Below are 18,046 nucleotides of genomic sequence, written 5' to 3'. Positions count from 1 at the left end.
TCCCTTGGCTTGCTGGCTGCACTGTTGCTAATGTCAGCCCAGTATAAGGTTGGCCTTCTTTGGACATTGCTAACTCATTTAGCTTGTCTTCTGGGAACCCCAGATCCTTTTCTGCAGAGCTGCTCCCTGGCCAGGGGACACAGTCACCATCCCATTGTCAGCCCATTTCTCCAGCTTGTTACGGGCCTTCGGAATGGCAGCCCTGCCCTCCGGCATGTCACTCATGAGCTTGCTGAGAGTTTGCAATGTCCTGTTGTCCAACTTGTTGAAGGTGTTAAATGGTATCAGCCCACAAGGAATGCTGGTTGCAGTAGGCTGCTGTTGACATCTTTGAGTTTCTGACCACTGTCCATTGAGAGTATAGGGGTGCTGCTGCCAGAAAAGGTACCTGTTACCATATATGCTTCTAAAGCCTCAAGGCTTGTGACTCTTGAGTCTTTGTGCTATTTTGATATTTTCTTTGCTGCTTTCTTCCTTACAAAAAGAACAAGGAGATGGTACAGTACTAAATGCAGGGTGATTAATTCTTTTTTAGCAGAGTGGTTTATTGCATTTGTGCCTGAGATGGGTATCCCCCTAAACTGGGGGAAACAGCTGGTTATAGTTTGCGCTGTTTGCGGTATTGATTTCAGTCTGTCTAATTGTTCTTGGTTTTTTTACAGGGCAACACTGGTAGCAGAGTTGGTTCAAAGGGCTGAAGTCATGTTGCAGGATAAAGTGAAGGAGGAGGATGCTAATCATGACAAACTGCTTGAAGAGGTGTGCGCTCATCTGTATGAGGAAGGGGCCCAGGCACTCATCAAAGGCAGAGAGTAAGGAGGAAAAGTTATTTAAACTTGTGCTTTTCTGTCTCTTCTTACTGCGGAATCTGTAAGCCTAGTTTGGCTTGGCCTGTTGTGCTCGGATTCTGGCAATTATAAACCCTGACCTCTGCTCGTAGGGTGACTGTCTGCTGCGCCTCCACCCAGTTAATGCTGTATTTGTAGGAAGAAATAAAAGTGCTGTGTGTCCCTCTGCATCCAGTTCCAAAAGGACATCCTCTGCAGCTATTCTATTTCCCCTCTTTGGAAAACTGAGCATTGCAGCCTGGTGGCTTGTAATTGCTTTTTCCTTGTCTGGTTCTTTTGGTCTGAGGTATTTCACTGCAGTCTTCCAACTGGTTTTGACTGCAAGAGAGCGTGTGAAAGTTCCTTCGGTAATGAACCTCTGAGTGTTGTCCAAGAACTTTGACTAATACTGTGGCACATTTTCTTTCTTTTCTTGCAGATTTTGCAAAAAGAAAGGTCCTGAGGCGGTAAGGGTGTTACTGCCAGAAGAGACATCTGCAGCAGTATGTATTTTCACTAAAACTTACTACAGGCCCTGACTTTAAGTCTGGACTGTTACCATTTTTCCATTACTGCTTCATTTATCCCTTAATGGCTTAGGACAATGGAATTTATTGATGCCCGCATGTGAGGACTAATAGCTAAGAAGAGCCACCTCTGCCAGGCCACCGTGGATATTCTGGCTAAAGTGATACTCTAGCGAATAGCTAACTGTTGAGACTAGAATAGCGTATAAATTGCATTCATCTTGCAAGGATAATGCTTTTGTTTTAACATCAACTTCCTCAAGAGTTGATGGGGTTTGGGAAATCAAAATGGGTCAGTCCTATTGCTCAGAGTAGCAGTTCCCACAGAGGTGGTGGTGCTCTGTTTAAACGTTGCATGCCAAAATTAAGCCTTTTCCCTCTAGACTTCCTTTTGACTTCTCATTGACTATAGTGCTGTGGCTTGTAGTAAATCTCCTATCACTTGTTATCCTCCCTGTAAAGGTTTTAAGTAGTGCAGAAGACATTGCAGTGGAACTGGCTACTGAGAAAGCCTGTGGCTGGCTTTCTGCCAACATTGCAGGTGAGTCTCTTTACCCTGAACTGGGGCTTCTGACCTGTGTAGTGTACTCTTTTTTTTTTTTCTTTTTTTTTTTCTGAGATCAAGGGGTAGAATTTATTCCAGTGTTATAAAGTACTTGGTCCTACTCATTTTTCTTCTAGTGGGAAGCATGCAGTTGCTCTGTCCCTCCTTGTTTAGGAATAAGAGGAGTGATTTCTAGCTCCAAGAGCTTTCTTCAGGGATTTTTCAGCCTTGGCCTGTGTAAGTGATTTTTAGTTACGGAGGCCCGTAGGATGGTGAGAATGAATGCTGTGGAAAGCTCCCTCTAAAAATGTCATCTAGGCTGAAGTTGTCTTAGCACTTCGAACATATGATAGCTGCTCTCTTAAGCCACCGTATGGCCCATGTGTACAGACTGCTCCTGAAACCTTCTGTGAAACACACACCTCTTGCACTGGGTGTGGTTTCAGCAGGCTGAAGGCAACTGTAGTCCTTTACTCTGTAATAGTGCCCTGGCAACTCTTTAGAATCTCTGAAAATCCATTGTTTCAGGAGGTTGTGCCAAGAATCTGGGGAAGCATATCCAGCACCACTTGCAGCAGCAGGAGGTTAGTGTCTTGGATGATGGTCAAAACTTATTTTGGTAGAAAACATACGGCTTTCATGGGCACAGTGGTTGAACTGGTATGATCATGCTGATTCAGCTTTGTACTTTGCCTCCTGGCCTAGATACTGTGTGCTTTAAACTTGCTGAAATATTTTGATGGAAAATGAGATGAGTTGCCAGTGGTACCTGGTGGTAGTGGGTGGCTGCACCTGTGCCTCTGCCCATTAAATGTAACGGGAGCTCAGAGTGAGAAGGGCTTGAAAGCATAAACTGTCCTTTCGCCGTGGCCCTTGGAATGAGAGGCTAGTAAGGGTAGTGTTGGCAAAGAGTTGCCTGCCTCACTGGAGAGAAAAGCAGGAAGTAGACAGGATTTGTTCCCTGTTCTTTGTAGCACTCATCAAAAGAGAAGTGAAGGCAACCTTCAACAGAATGCTGAAAGTCCCAGGGCTTCCCTTGCCTGGCGAGGATGCTCTGGAGTTGAGAAGGGACTGCCCTCCAGGCTGTCAGCACTGCGCTCCGTTTCCCTCCCAAATCATCAACGAGATTAAGGTACACAGTGTTCCCTCCCTGGCTTGCCCTAACTCCCTTTTTATTTTTCACCATGGTGGGGTTTATTTGTTTGGGTTTTTAAAGGGGGATGTTCTGGTTCAAAGGAACTGTCTGTGAGGAGTGCTTAGGAAGCGCCATGGAAAGGTCTCATGTTTTTTTTATCCCCCTGCTCGCTGTCTGTGTGTCGATCAGAGTTCCCTGCTGAGGAGTACTGTCTCAAACACAGGACTTCGGTAGCAGGGCCGTGACCTTTTTGATACCTGTAGCACAGAAACCATGGTGTGGTGAGCATTGCGTACAACTGTATGCTGGAGAGTCAGTGTATCAAATTAGCTACTCTTTTGTAGACTGACTCTTTTTATGGAGAGTCTCCTGGTCTCTGTTTAGAGTAAGTATTTCCCGTTGTTCCTTTCAATTCTGTAGAACTTGGTAGACTGTCCCATCTTATACACCAGGAATTTACATTGAATTGAGTGTCAGATGAATCTATATGAATCTGAAAGATTTTTGCCATTCTGCATCTGCACCTTCATTCAGCTATAATTAGGGAGAACCAGAATATCTTAAAAAGAAAGTGATGCTATGGACTTCATTTCAGCCTTAGAGCCGAGAAATTTTCTATTCAAGCTGGTTCAAATTTACATTTTGAGCTTTTCTCCCAGGCTTTTAAAAGGTCACTGTTCCTGAAAAAAATCATGCAATTATATAACCTGTGTGAGTAAGCCATGAGGAAAAGAATTCTAAACCCCTCACTTCTTTTACCATTATGCATTCTGCCTGTTTTTGTTCCTGCTTCTTTTCTGTTTGAGCAATAATAATGGATCTCACTGTGATCGCATTCCCAGCAATTGTGTAAGAATGAGTACGCATCCTTTAATGCTTTCTTGCTTGAGATACAATAAAAAGCAGAGGGTAAGGTATGTGAGGAAACCAGGGGCTTTTTCTGTAAACTGTTGCTTTTTGAAGGTATTTTTGTTTGGCCTCTTAAGACACAGTTTTTAAAATAGTGTTTTTATTGTTTCGATTTCCATCCTGAGTTTCTGATGTCGGGTGGTAAATCGCTGGTGATGGAAAGTGCTACCACGTATAAAATTTGCTAAACTAGTTTTCATGTCATAACCCTGTTAGTGCTCTTCACGCTCGGCTCTTATTGACACTGAAGCTACCTTGACAATGTAAGAGGGCTGTGGATTTCTGTAGCACTTCTACCCTGAACTTGCTTGCTGCGCTATCAGATCTGCCTAGAGTTTTCAGAGCTAGTTTCTTTTAAGAAAGATGAACTCCTTGCCCTCATTGACTTTTGACTTCATCACATTAGTGAGAACTATGGTAGAAAATCAGACCGAGGTAAGGTTGTAAAACATTCAGCCTTATGAAATGAGGAGGATACTAGCTGAATTAGTTTGTTGTTTTGTGGGTTTTTTTGTTTTTTTTTTTTTTTTTTAATGAGGACTATCTGTGAACTGCTCTGACACAGATCCAAAGATCTGTTTATGGAAGTGCAGGATTCTAACAGGTGAATTATTGCTGTCTTTTTCAACAAGGATGTGCTCTGTGTTGCTGTGGGCCCACGGGATGAGGGTGAAGTGATTGACTACGTCTGGCTGGAGTGCCTGCTAGGGAGACTGAGTCAGACACTTCGATGCAGAAAGGTAGAAGTAAAAAAGCAACAAAAAAACCCTCTTGGACCACTTTGAGCTGTCTTCATACCTGTAAACTTGTTTGCTTGCCTTGCCTCACAGCTGAGTTTAGTTGAATGTTTTTTGCCTGAGCTCAGATGTGACAAAGTTGCCCTGTGGATTTTTTACACTGTGGAGATCTGCTTCTTACTTACAATTAGCCTTTGTGGATCCGCTTTTCATATATGATCTTTTCTTGTCTGTCTTGTCCTTTAATGGTCTTCTGATTACAGCTCTGTGCTTCTTGCTGTAAATTGCCTGCTCTTCTCTGATATTTTTATCTCTTGTGAAGCCCTGTTTTGTCCAGTCTGCAGTATGGGGACAAGGATACAACTTCCTTTTGTGTTTTCCAGTTCATGTGTCCCACATCAGAACAGCAGCTGGCAAAGTGCACAGTTGAGTTGGCTTCTTTGCTGGGTAAGTCAGTCATGATAAGCTACTTAAGACTGAAGTCTGTTATTACAGTTCTCTTAAATCCTTGGGGTCAGAGACGTCACTGTTTAGAGCTCGTGGATGTTTGATTCTTTTTTGGTGTCATTGAGTCTGCAGATTTTTTTTCTGTCCATTTGGGTGGTTGTTATTGTTCCCTTCCACCATCTGCAAAACAACATTATACTTCACATCTGGTGTTCTAGTCACATCTCCATTGTTTTTTATTTATCGATACCTTCATTTAAATATGTGATATGGTTTCCAGTATTTCTGCCTCTGAAAAGTTGTAGGTGATGGGGTTTTTCTCCCCTAAAAGTAAGGGCCTTTTCCCTTAGATTATATTTTTATATCTCTTTTTGGAGAGAATGGAAATAACTTGTGTTCTGTGTATTGTGACTTCTGTGAGAATTTTCAGGGTTATTTTTTTTTCCCCTCTTGCTTTAATGTGTTAAATACAATGGTTTTCTCAGCAGGAGCTAGTGATCCGGATGCAGGTGTCTTCTCCCTGGGCAACCTTCTAATTTCCTGGATTTAGAACCTTTTTAAGAAGCTTTTATACGTGGTTCATTCTTTCAGAAAGTAGTTCACATGTGAATATCGTGAAATTTCATTCTGGGGGGCAGCAATGTAATTCTGCCCCATTCCATTAGTCTGCACCAAGGAAGAGCTGGTAACTTCCCTCGGTGTATGTTTAGGTGCAGTTAAACACTGTTCAGCTTTACTTTCACTTGTATGAAGTTATGCAACTCTGCTTATAATCAAAACTAGGAACAACTATTTAATCTGTTTATAGATTTAAATGTTGTTTTACTGTGTTACTTTCCTCTCCTTTGGAGTAACGCTTAGGTCCTCTTTTATTAAACATCAGACTGACTTTTATTTACTCAGTTGTCTTTCAAGGCTTGGGGCTATATGCCAACCAAGTGGTATTCTTTATCTGACTAGTATAAGTCTTTTCCTATGTAAAAATCTCTTCCTATGTAACACTTGTGGTTTCAAAGCTCATAATTTTGCATGTTTCTAAACTCCTGTCCTCTTAGGTTTGCTGGTTTACACTCACTAAGTGTTTTTACTTCAGTGATTGTTTAGATACCAGCTGTGCAAAATGTGCTGTTGGACCAAGATGATGATATAAAAGGAAGATACTGCAGCTACACAAGTTCACCTTCGTTCCTTTTCTTACAGTTTCAGACCGTGTTCCTCTGAACGTCAGGATCAAGTCCCCAGAGAAGAGCTCCGAGAGGCTGCGTGTAAAGAGTAATCCCACCTATGGCCTTCTAAAACTGCTGCTTTCTGTCTGGAAGGAGGACTTTGGGACACCTGTTCCTGTACAGCTGATCTTCAGCAAGAAGAACATCGGTTATCTTGGAGAAGTTAGGCAGCGAGAGGTAAAGCTTATTCCGATCTGTGGAGCTGCCAGTTACCCACTGTGGTTTGATATATTCGTGTAGGAGTTTCTGCCCGCCCGCAGTGTTGACTGATGGCTTGTGTGAACGAGGGCAGCAGGATTTGCTCTCCTGTTTGCTGGCGTTCTTCCTGCAGGGACAGGGAAGAAGAGGACGGCGTACTACTTGTCAGTGCCTGATACCTCTCTGGGGGGCTGTCGGGAAGGCACAGTTTAATTTAGGAACAAATGGCAAAATGGCCTGTTTGGCCTGGGAGATTAAGAGGACTGAACAGGCAGGATTTTTTAATTGGTTGCATTTGTGTGTCTTTTATCAGTTTTCATTTTTGCACATGTTTTGGTGTTATCTTATAAGATCCCCAACTATGAAACTGAAAATCGCCCTGGTTTAGTTGCAGGCTAAAACCAGCCTATTCCAGAGGGTAAGAAAAGAATTTTTCAAGCTGTTCTTGAACACACAAGAATTAAATACCTGATGTGTTTGGAAACTGAGAATTAGAAATGTTGAGGTTTTATGGCAGGATACAGTGTATGAACTAAAGGAATTTTGTTCATTCATTTTGGGTGTTGCTCCTTGATATCCTTCATTGCCACACCCAGATAAATAATGTGCTTTCTCCTTTTCTCCACATTCTGATCCAAGAAGAAAAACATGAATTGTATAGGGATAAAGAAATGAACACAAAGTCCATTTCTTTTTGAGCTGTTGATGTTTCTTTCTCTTCTGCAGTGGGATTTGTTCCTTTTCTTGCTTCATGGTCTTGTAGAACACGAACTAATGAGAACTAGTGAAATAGAGAGTTGCTTGCATAGCCTCGAAGAGCTCCCTTGGCCCTCAGTAAGTAATGAATTAGATGTGTGTGAATCATAAGTGAAATAAAAAGTAAAGCTACATAAACAGTAAATCCTTGTAGTTCTGCTTCGTGTAGATGGAGCCGTAACCTTCCTTTGTCTCTAGTTCCTGCTTAATGCAGCAGAAGGCCTGGCTTCCAACAAGCACGTTACTGTTACTAATGTTTGGTTGAAATGGGTACTCGTGTGAGTCCCCAGCCTTTCCCATGCAGTGGAAACATTTCCAAGAAAACTCTAAACCAGTTTGGAGACCAGCTGGCTCAGTTACCAGCTCTCAGTTCTAGCCTGGATGTGTTTGCCGTGCTCCAGCTGAGCATGACACATTGGGAAGGATCGTAACTGCCCAGACTGGCGTGTAAACCTCTTTCCCTCTTACCCTCAGGATGGGCGAGGAGTCTATTCTAGGACTATTCTAGCCAGAGTCAAAATGTAGGAAACCACCCGACTCCCTTGCTAAAGATGGGCAGTATTTTGAAGCCGGTGAGCGCTTGCATATTGGAGATGTTTAGCCATTTAAACTGGGGCAGTGAGCTTTTCTGAGAAAGGTGTGGGGATTAAAGGGGAGACTGAATGTGTAGAGCTACAGGCATTCAGCTTTGCAATCAATTTTGTAGCTTGTCTGGGGCTCTGCACTGGAAAACCATCAACAACATGTTTAACCTTGTAAAGTTCTTTACTAGAAAAATTAAGTAAGCCTCTTTGTTGACATTTGTTTATAAGGGTTCTCTGGTTTCTATCTGTTTATTACAGGATTTCTTAAGAGAACTGGAAATGCTGTCCAGAGTGTTTATATCAGAACACCATAGAGAAGAGACCAGGACTAACCCTTGTGAGCTGACCAGACAATCTCTAGGTACCGTGACAGCCCAAAGTTAGTGGAGGTGGACTCTCTCTGGACAAAAATTACTACTTGAAGATGCAAATGGAATTTTTAATGTTTCTGAATGCATTGTGAGCTCTTTGCTGGGAGCATATTGCAGATAAGACATCACTTTGTGCCAAGCCTGCACTGGTCTTTCTGTTCATGGATGGTTTGCCGTGGTGACTATGCTGAAAGATTTATGTCAGCAAATGGATCTCCCAGTCAAAAGTCCTTTAAGCACCTTGATTGTGGCTCAAAGCAGCTGTTTTTTAGACTCATAGACACTTTTTGTATCTGCACAGCAGCAGGCTGTGACCAAACCCAGGAATCAATTCAAGTGCACAAGTTACTTCGTGATCAGAGAGATGGCTTCCTGGTGGCTGCCTCTTCTCTTGACGGCTTGTGATTTCTCATGGTGTTTTCACAAAGACTGTACTGTCAGGGGCAGGAAAAGGTGAACCTATATGACATGGAGATGAGTCTATATTTATTTTTCATTGTAAGCTCAATTTCAAAGGTCTGATTTTTAGGTTTTTTTTTAAGACTCGTTTTAAAAGTTAAACCGTATTAAATATATACACCAGAACGCTGATGGCATTATTCTTAAAGGATGTAGATGCTTAAGTGTTTTTCCATCTCCTGTTGGAAGCAGAACTTATAACTTCTTGGGTTTTTTTAATAGAAATAAGGGAGAAAGTATCTGTTTATATTTTTTACTGAAGACAGATGACAGTATTTTTTAAGACACTTTTATAGTATGTGAACATAAATGGCATCTGGTTGATATTCACTGTTTTTTATAATCCTTCTTGCCTTGAGTTTGGGTTTTCTCAGACAGGCAGTGATGCAGCAAGAAAACTACAGCCTGGAAGAACAGACAAAAAAGTAGTGTCAAAGCACTGTGACAGCCCCTGGAGCGCGGGTTTTCAAAGGAATCCTTTTCATGGAGGACAGTAGGTGTTCTTTGCCTTTCTGCGTAGATCATCACCAAGGGTGTGACTTCCCCTTCACCCCCACCCCCTGCACAAGTATTTCCTTAAACTGGGCTTTGTGGTAGGGACAGCTGGAGGCTAGCAGAATATGATTAGGCACTCATTAGCTGTCTCATGGGATGTTTTTATTCTGCTCCCCCCCGCCTCCCCCGTAGCAGTGAGGACATTATTTCCTTTTTCTAGGAGTGTCCTGTTAGTGCAGGGTTTTTTTCCAGAAAGCACGTACTGTGTTATGTAAGAACATCATCTGGACAAATGGAAGCCCAGGCCTTTTGAGCTTGCTAATTAACTTACCTTTTCCTTCTATAAGGCAAGAAAAGGTAACATCTTGGAGTCAGTGATTTAAGAAATACCACAGAGACCTGATTAGGTAGAACTGTGGCTTCTGTTAAAATATGTGCTACTACGAGAGAAACCATAGAGCAACATCAGTAGCTGAACTGTACTGAGTTATTTCTTGACTTGGTTACTAAGCCCGGCATTGAAAGAGTTGGCATGTTGCAGCTGCGTGCTGCATTTTAGGGGTTTTCAGATGTGAATGCAGCAGAGGTCCTTAGAAGCAGGCAGGCCGTGTACGCAGCAAGGACATGGTAATACAAATTGAAATAGCAAGTACACTGTATCATACCATACCTGCTCCCTGAGGCTGTTATGTGACATTTTGCTGCAGATCTCATTTGAAGTTGTTGTTTGTTGTAATAAACATGATTAAATGTCCTGTTTTGTGTTCAAGCTGTTGAGAGAGATAGATACAGAGAGAGCCTCTTTGTACTGGGGCAAAGTAGAAAAAAGGTGCCTGGGCACAAAGCATGGTGCAGAGAAGTATAATAATCGCTCCTGTCCGGGCTGCTGCTGCTTTGCTTATACTGAAATATAACTGTATTTTGTTATCAAGGGGCGTGGGCGGTTGGTGTGGTGGAAGGAGGAAGAAGCTGGAATCCATCAGGGTTAAAAAAGATGCTCTTGGCCCTAGAGCTGACTTTATTTGGGTATTCTAAAATGTTTGCATAGATACTGTGGCCACAGCTGTTTTTGTGACATCAGCGTACCTCAGTTATCCGTCTCTAATACAGCATGCCTGGAAATTTTTATTTAAAAGTTGACCAAGCCCCAGGAGCGGTTTACTACTTCCAGCGAGCATAGTTGTGCCCTACTGGGCAGAAGGCAGTCAGTGCTTCAGTGGGAGCCAGCAGGTAAGAAACACCCACTTCCCTGTTCTCATGTCTTAATGCAGTTACTCTATTCCTGGGCATCCCATGGTACTTGGCCTTGGTTGCTCTGTAAGGACAGACACTTGATTTTGTGACTAAACCTCAGGAACGGTTGTACAGCGTGCTGTTTCCTGCAGAGGGACACTCAGCAGTGGAACCGCTCTCACGAGGATGCATGACTGGTGCAGTCCCACTGGGCTGGTGGGCTCCTCTCTGTGCGAGTGCTTCAAGCGTGGTACCTCTTCCCTGTGCGCTGCCGCTAGCTGTAGTGCAAGCGGCACTGTGAGAAGAGAGCTCACAGTAAGCTAGGTCAGTGTGTCGGGCCTTCCTTCTGTCAGTCTTCCCGACTGGGAAAAAAAAAAAGGAAATGAGGAAACATGGCGTTACATTACCTTCCTTCTGGGTGCGCAGGTCAGAGGAGCCATGTAAGTGGATTCAGGAAGAAGCTTCAGCTGGTGCCTTGTTTCAAAACAAACAAAAAACCCCCCTTTGCTTGGCAAGGCACTGCATCACAGAAACCAAATTTAAGCAGTGACTGGCTTCTTGACTCTTCATATTCCATGCATGTTCCTCAGCAGGTAAGCAGGAGACCTCATCTTTTATCACAAGCTAGCCTTTATGTTATTTCTCCATCCAGTGTAGTTCCATAGATGAGGAATCTTATCTGGAGCAAAATAACGTGTGGCACGTTTTCTTGTGTAGAAAATACCATTTATTGTGGATATGAAAATAGCAATCTTGATTAAGAGCAGAGATGCGACAGTAGGTGGTACAATACACTTGCTTTGGTCATCTACTGCTCAGCAGTAACTTACAGGACGTTGGGTTTTGCCCGTTGTAGATTAACAAATTAGATATCTGCTGGGTTTTTATTTCTTCCTTCCAAACAAACCAATGCCGTACAGTAACAGGTACCATAAAACGTTATATTTGCAAAAGAAAACATTTATATAAATAGGCTTTTTAGTATCAATTGAAGATTGTATTAAAAAAAAAGTTACATTAATTCAATACCAATAAAAATAAAACTTAGCTTTGATAGCATATAAAAACGCTTCAAAACAAGCATATATAAATAACTTAATTTGTAAACATAGAAAAAAATCTTATGTATATATAAAAATAAACATCTGATGCACTGTACAATAAGACATTATCCTTCATAGGCACTGGCATCGTTGATCAACAGGAGTCCCCCTAGATGTTTTTCCTACAAAAACTGCTTTATCACTAGTGCCATGTCCAAAATAAAAGGGAAAAAAAGCGGAGCACTGAGCAAATCTTTTGTGGACTGTATGAAGACCTCTCCTACCTCCTCCGGAACTCCACAGAAGCAGCACTGGGGAAACAGCCAATACACCCTGCTGCTCTTTCTGCACATTTTTTTTAGGGCTTTTATGTACTGCCTTGTTCGCTCTTCCTTTCCTGGTTTCCACCAAAAGGGGACTGGGGGGAGCTGTGTGACAGGCTGCAAATCTGGAAATCTGTCTTTTCGCTCAGTTGCAGAAAACTGTGTGACGGGTTGCCCCTTTTTGCTTGAGGAGCTATGGAAGATGCATGACACTTGAAGTGAACCACACCATCACTCGGTTCGGCAGGCTTTTAAGAAAAGGCTGAGTCTCACCAAAAAAAGAACACTAATAAGATAAGATTGGTGTAGTTTGTAACCATGACCATCTAAAGATAAAACAAAGCAAATTTGTAAGTGAAAGGTTTTGTTGTCTTATCTATTTGGGGGGGGGGGAGCCTTGGGCTGATATGCCTCAAAACTGCTATTTTCTTAAATATCAATTTAAAATAGCTATTATCTTTTCTTTTAAAACATAGTATATTAGTAACAGGAAGTAACATAGAAGCTGAGAGCCAAAATTACACCTGTGCAAAGATATAGTAAAAGTAGATTTTGGCTCTTGAACTCAAAGGTGGGAAGTGCAGCTAACTTCACTGTATGCTGGGGAAACACATCTTTTACCAAAAGTGACTCTTAAAGCAGCAGATGCTGACTCTGGTAAGGCGGATGCTTGAATACATATTTCTTACTTCACAGATTTAAAGTGCAACAGCTTCTTGAACAACATGGGCTTTTTTGAGCTAAAGAAAGCATATCATAGCATCTTTTTATTGCTTAGATAAGATATCTAAAGTGATTCTTTACTGTTGTGCTGAAGGACTAAATGAAGTTATTTAGGTATCCAAGTCGGTTGTGGTTTTGTTTAACTTTAGGAATGTGTGGCCAAACTAGGGAGTGCGTTGAACAAACCTGTAAAGCCTGACAGCAGGACTGTTGGACTCAGTTCAACAGAAATACATGAGGTGATTGAACAGGAAGAGTCTGTACTCACTGCAGTGAGACAGTGGTCACGAACAAAGAAGTGCGCTGAGACTATGACCAGGCGAGATCTTCAACTCTTAATGCATTTGGATAAAAGTGTAGGAGGACTGATGGAAAAAGCTACTCTTATTTGCAGGATTTAAATTCTAGAAACAAGCTGATTACTCAGTACTACTCCCTATTAATGACAAAGTGTCACTGTTTACAACTGTCAGTTTGGTTTCCTTGTTTCAAAGCACCTAATTCTGCAGTGCAGTAAAACTGTGTCCTGAGGTGTGGTGGTTTCCACTGATGCTGCATAGTGTAGTGGCAATCGGAAATACCTTATACTGGCTGCAAGTGGTCAGCCAATTACATGAGAAAAATCTGTCCAAGGTGCAGGATGACTAGTGGATAGTGTGCTGGTTTAACTTCCCTCCTCAAGGGGAAGCGCAGCCAGCTAGCTAAGTTCAATGATTTATCTAATCTACGCTGTTAGGAATTCTGCATTTGATACTTCGCTCGACATTAGAAAGTGGCTTTGCAGCTCTACTCAAGAGCTTGTAAAATGTCTCAAGCCGTTCACCTACTGTTGCCAGTTTGTAGTGCATTTCATTGCTTCCATTGCCGCCTTCTCACTGCTGCGTAAACTTTCTTAAAGAAAGAAGGTTGATCTTTGAAGCTCCTTGGAAACAGAAATTAAATAATACACTTCTGCATGTAAGAGGCTGGCTATAGTAAAGCAAAGTCTCTTCCTCTGCTCTTTGTAGAGACAGCATTCCTTCCGGCCGTGCCATGGAGGTTTTCCACAGCTGTCTCCAGGAGGACGGGTTCCCCATAAAACTTGCTGGGTTTCTTCTGAGCAGCGTTGGCTGAAATAAATGATCCTTTTTTCTAACTATACTTTTGTATAGTCCAACATTAGCATTAGGCTCCTCAAGTGAGGCTTGATTGTGACTTGTCTTGTGAGCCAGCATTTTACATTACCCTTACAGATGCTTGTGTCTCTTCATGAGCTTTCAGCTGCTGTTAAGTGTCCAGTTTTGTACCAAACACTAACTAGCCAGAAAGTGCGCCAGTCGAGCGATCACCAGCGGCTGTCGCTTAGCAATGGAACTCAGGAGCCTTGCGGGGATAGCTGGGGCACCGAGATCCACCTGCAGGAATTAGAAGAAAGGCTGCACGTTGGGGTCTGTACCTGGTTTGAACAAAACAGGTCTCCAGCCTGGAATAGTTCCAATGGTGCAAGCGTAAGCAAGCATGAAAGCAGTTTACAGCCAAGTGCTTTCATTACTCTGTGGTTTGTATCTTCTCCTTCCCAATACTCCATAGACTTTCAAAGCTTTGCTACTGGATGTTACTTTCAGCAGGTGTGACCCACACTGCTTCTGAGTTTGAGTTTGCATTAAACAGTACTCGTTTGAGACAGATACAGCGTTACTGACAATGTATATGCATATACTAAAGTGCAGTATAAAGTGCATATACAATTTTAAAATGCGTATACATTACACATGCATTGTAAATTAAAGATAACATTTTTAAAATTTTGTCTTAAAAACATGTTTTATATAGGTAAGTTTAAAGGACTAGTGCCATTTAGCTCTGAGGTGAGCACTTTAAATTATACCACTTGGTACCACTATCTGGAAGAGAGCCTGCTTTTCAGATGAGTCTGCAATAAATACACAGCAGGATTTTCTTATTCTTAACTGGAATCCTAATCTTGATTTCTCTTCTAAGTGTGACTTCTCTATTAAGTGTGAAGAACTACTGGCTTCAGTTAGAAAAAGGTAACAACAACTATTTCCATGCATTTTGGAAATAATATAACCTGAGGTGGACTTCCTTCAGCAAGATAAAAATGTGAACGAGACTCTCCACACTGGTTCACCACGTGAGAAAGCAACATACACTAAAATTGCTAATAAACCTTTACAGAAGAGTCTTGGTACCCGAGGGAGCAGCTTTAGATGCTGTAAAAACTCGGGATCAGGCGCTTAAGCACAATGCTAATAAGATTCTCTCTGCATTACTGTACATCATGCCAGATAACAGTGCAAAGTAGAGGTGACTCTTACGGCCGCTTCATAAACTTTGTGGAGCATGGCATAAGGATTACATTTTTTTGTTACTTACCAGCTCTTCAGCGCTCTGATATTTAATGGTTTTTTGCATTCACAGTTGGACATCACAGTTGCCAGACTCTTTTCATTGGGTCCCAGTGACAGGACGAGGGGCAACGGGCACAAGTTGGAACGTAGGAAGTTCCATTCAAATACACGGAAAAACTTCTTTACAGTGAGGGTGACAGAGCACTGGAACAGGCTGCCCAGGGAGGTTGTGGAGTCCCCTTCTCTGGAGGTTTTCAAGACTCGCCTGGATGCAGCCCTGAGTGACGTGCTCTAGGCAATCCTGCTTTAGCAGGGGAGTTGGACTAGATGATCTCTAGAGGTCCCTTCCAACTCTGAAGTTTCTGTGATTCTGTGACATACAGCAAAATCTTACCTGTGCCATGTAAATAACTCTGGTGATATCTCTTCCGTTCACTACATCAGGTTCCAGTATCCAAGCACTTGGCAAAATCTCCCCTCTCACCACTTCTTTACAAGGGTGAGGCATGGATGCATCGTAGACAGACTGAATAGCCAAGACAGACAAGTTCTCCTGCATGCAACAAAGTGTAAAAATGACAATTTGAAAAATTTCCTATGCATAGAGGAAGGTTTTCTTTGTCTTTCTTACTTAAAAGAGCTATTTTAATAAGAAATAATAGTTCTCATGTTATTTATTAAATAATTTTTTGTCATAATCTTGCATGTTTGTAACCGGGATATACTGTGTAACACTTGTATTACTGCCTAATGGGGCTTCGTTGACAATTGTCATTCACAAGAGGGTTTTATACATAATCCACTTGTGTCATATCAGCATGGCTTTTCTTCCTCTTACACTGTCACTCCTGGAAATATGAGCATGGACTTTCCTTCTTTCTCGCCTTTGTCCTTGCATCATGAGTTCAGAACAAGCATTCCTCTATGCTTCAGAGAAAACGTTCACTTTACCTCTTTGGCTTCTACGGTAATGCAGCAGAAATCCCGGGGCTGCTTTAGGTAACATAGGGAGGTATCAGTCACTAAATATACTGTGGAAAAAAAACACCCAAGAACCAAAAAAAAAAAAAGGGGAATTAGACTTTGACAACTTTAACTTGTCACTATTTTCCCTCACCCCTTAAATGCACATGCAGTATTTTATTTTGACTTTTTGTTGCCTAAGAGCAGAGCTCTAGTTACTATGCTATCATGTGCCACTAAGATGCTTTTTCAAGCCACTTAAGATTTATTTTGACTTTCAAACTCTCTAGCTCTACTAGTGTCTCTAGTTGTACTTCTGCAGCAAGATCTGTTTAATACTATCCTTACTTTGGAAAAATCTTGCAAATATTAAAAAATGAAATTGTTTATTCAAACCTGAAGAAATGAAGTAAGATGCTTCTAAATTTCTTCCTGGCTGACAACCTGAGCCGAGAGAGTACACAACGGTAATGGTGGGCAGGGGTTTGTGTTGATACTCACCCAGCTGAATATGGCTGGTCACCTTCTTGTGGATTCGCGCTGTGTTGATCGTTCTGTCGTACAGGTGCCTTTTGCCAGGATCCCTCACTAGTCCCCACACACAGGGAAGAGGTCTCTCTATCACTCCTGCTCCCAGAAACCCGTGCCTTGTTGCTGAAGGGAAGACTTTGTAGTAAACCATCACCTCTTTTTCTGTACATTGATATCTGTCAAAGACAAATGAAAGGTGTTTACACACAGGAGGACCAAGTACATAAAAAGGCCTCCCATTATAAAGACCTGCCATAAGCTTACTTCCAACCAGCTGCTGCTTGGCATGTGTAGAGATTCCTCAGGTTATGAGAGCATGCTGCCATTACCTTAGAAAACAGTGACAAAGGTACAGGTAAGAGAAAGTTGTATAAACCGTAATAACTATAAAGCTGTGTTCAGCTTTTACATGCTGCTGCACTATCTTCTACTCAAACTAGTAAGCTGGCTTTACCAGAAACGGTTTTACGGTGCTACTAATCCTTAGGGAGTCTTAATAGCCAGACTGACCTGCCTGTCTCATTCTCTGCTGAAGGAGGAGATATATGTAAATAGATATATATGAGCCTAAGCCTGTATATTAACCTAAACTATTGTGAGAAAATGGGAGATGGGAAGAGCTTGTAGCTACAGATGATGTTGAAGTGATTCTACCTGATCTGAAATCGGTATGTTTTCCTTCTAACTACACACACATCTTGTCACATAAAACTTGCACTGTAGGAATTCTTGGATGCTAGAGGAGTTGAGCAGTTTCGCCAGTTTCACTCAAACATGTAGGCTAGCATGCAGCAGTCTCTTCTGAACCTCAGTGCTGCAGCTTGGCCCACCTTCCCCCACCATTTAAAATTTCTCAGCGTGTCTCTCTGTAGGTGACAGTTCTAGGTAACTATGGGTAGTGCAGAACAAAAAAGGCTTGTCCCACCCATTTTCGCTACAAATTCCAGTAGGAGGTACAGGAATAAGTGAAAACTCTGCTTCTTTACTTACCTCAGTGGTAGCATTAGCCAAGATATGCTTGGATAAATCTTGGTATCCTTTTGTTGAAGAGGAGCTGACAGAAATAGTTAATCCATGAGTGAACCTGCAGCTGATGCTACTAGAAGGGAGGGGTGGCTGAATTCTGCTGGCTTCTGCAGGAAACAAAAAAAAGCTGTAGGGGAATGAAAAAATAAAAAGGAAACCCACCACTATTCAGCAGTCGTAGGGACTTACACCCTCCCTCGGAGCACCCAGTCCCCCTGATCCTGATGAAGAGATGAAGGAGAGAACGTCCCTTGTCTAGACGATCTCTGTATTGGTAATTACACTGCAGTTACATTTTGCATTACTCAAGTTTAATGGTTATTACCACGTATAAGCTAATAAAATAACCTACAGAAGAACAGGCAACATCAGTCTTGAGGATAAAAATAAGAGCGTGCATGTACAAGCCTATATTTTTTGCAGCTTTAGCCCCCCCCGCATGCTTCCTTGGTTCATTCAAAGCATTACCCTCACATCTCTCAGAACACTGTACTTTGATGTTACCACGTCAAAAGACCAACTTCAGAGGGACCAAATCACCATTTTTCAAGAAATTCTAAGCAAGCTAATGGTAGGGACATCCTCAAAATACCTAGACTCAAATAAGATTTTGATTTGCATAAATGACAAATTTCATT

At 42.0% G+C, this 18,046-nt stretch overlaps 2 protein-coding genes across 6 annotated transcripts in view; one reads left to right on the top strand and one right to left on the bottom strand.

Annotated features, from left to right (window-relative positions):
• The window catches only part of CDAN1 (codanin 1), a 33,478-nt gene extending 23,508 nt beyond the window's left edge, over nt 1–9,970 (top strand). Inside the window, exons 20-28 of one of the 3 annotated variants that reach the window (XM_074584684.1) lie at nt 663–812; nt 1,267–1,330; nt 1,817–1,895; nt 2,873–3,030; nt 4,575–4,682; nt 5,063–5,126; nt 6,327–6,529; nt 7,277–7,384; nt 8,149–9,970. In XM_074584684.1, coding sequence (XP_074440785.1) covers nt 663–812; nt 1,267–1,330; nt 1,817–1,895; nt 2,873–3,030; nt 4,575–4,682; nt 5,063–5,126; nt 6,327–6,529; nt 7,277–7,384; nt 8,149–8,274 — 1,060 coding nt within the window. In that variant the 3' untranslated portion in view covers nt 8,275–9,970. Of the gene's footprint in view, nt 1–662; nt 813–1,266; nt 1,331–1,816; nt 1,896–2,035; nt 2,241–2,872; nt 3,031–4,574; nt 4,683–5,062; nt 5,127–6,326; nt 6,530–7,276; nt 7,385–8,148 lie in introns of those variants that run through there. The other 2 variants (XM_074584686.1, XM_074584685.1) reach the window with 2 other exon arrangements.
• Nucleotides 9,971–11,152: 1,182 nt separating this feature from the next.
• The window catches only part of STARD9 (StAR related lipid transfer domain containing 9), a 114,606-nt gene continuing 107,712 nt past the window's right edge, over nt 11,153–18,046 (bottom strand). For 2 of the 3 annotated variants that reach the window (XM_074584681.1, XM_074584683.1), the window contains 6 exons: nt 17,373–17,515; nt 16,647–16,711; nt 16,353–16,558; nt 15,840–15,919; nt 15,283–15,441; nt 11,153–13,931 (listed from right to left, as the gene is read on the bottom strand). In XM_074584681.1, the coding sequence (XP_074440782.1) occupies nt 13,830–13,931; nt 15,283–15,441; nt 15,840–15,919; nt 16,353–16,558; nt 16,647–16,711; nt 17,373–17,515 (755 nt within the window). In that variant the 3' untranslated portion in view covers nt 11,153–13,829. The remainder of the gene's footprint in view (nt 13,932–15,282; nt 15,442–15,839; nt 15,920–16,352; nt 16,559–16,646; nt 16,712–17,372; nt 17,516–18,046) is intronic. The other variant, XR_012586695.1, reaches the window with a different exon arrangement.

This window comes from Larus michahellis, chromosome 4 (assembly GCF_964199755.1).
Source record: "Larus michahellis chromosome 4, bLarMic1.1, whole genome shotgun sequence".
Lineage (NCBI taxonomy): Eukaryota > Metazoa > Chordata > Aves > Charadriiformes > Laridae > Larus > Larus michahellis.
The sequence above is the reverse complement of the archived record's forward strand: the minus strand, read 5'-3'. Positions and strand labels throughout refer to the sequence as shown.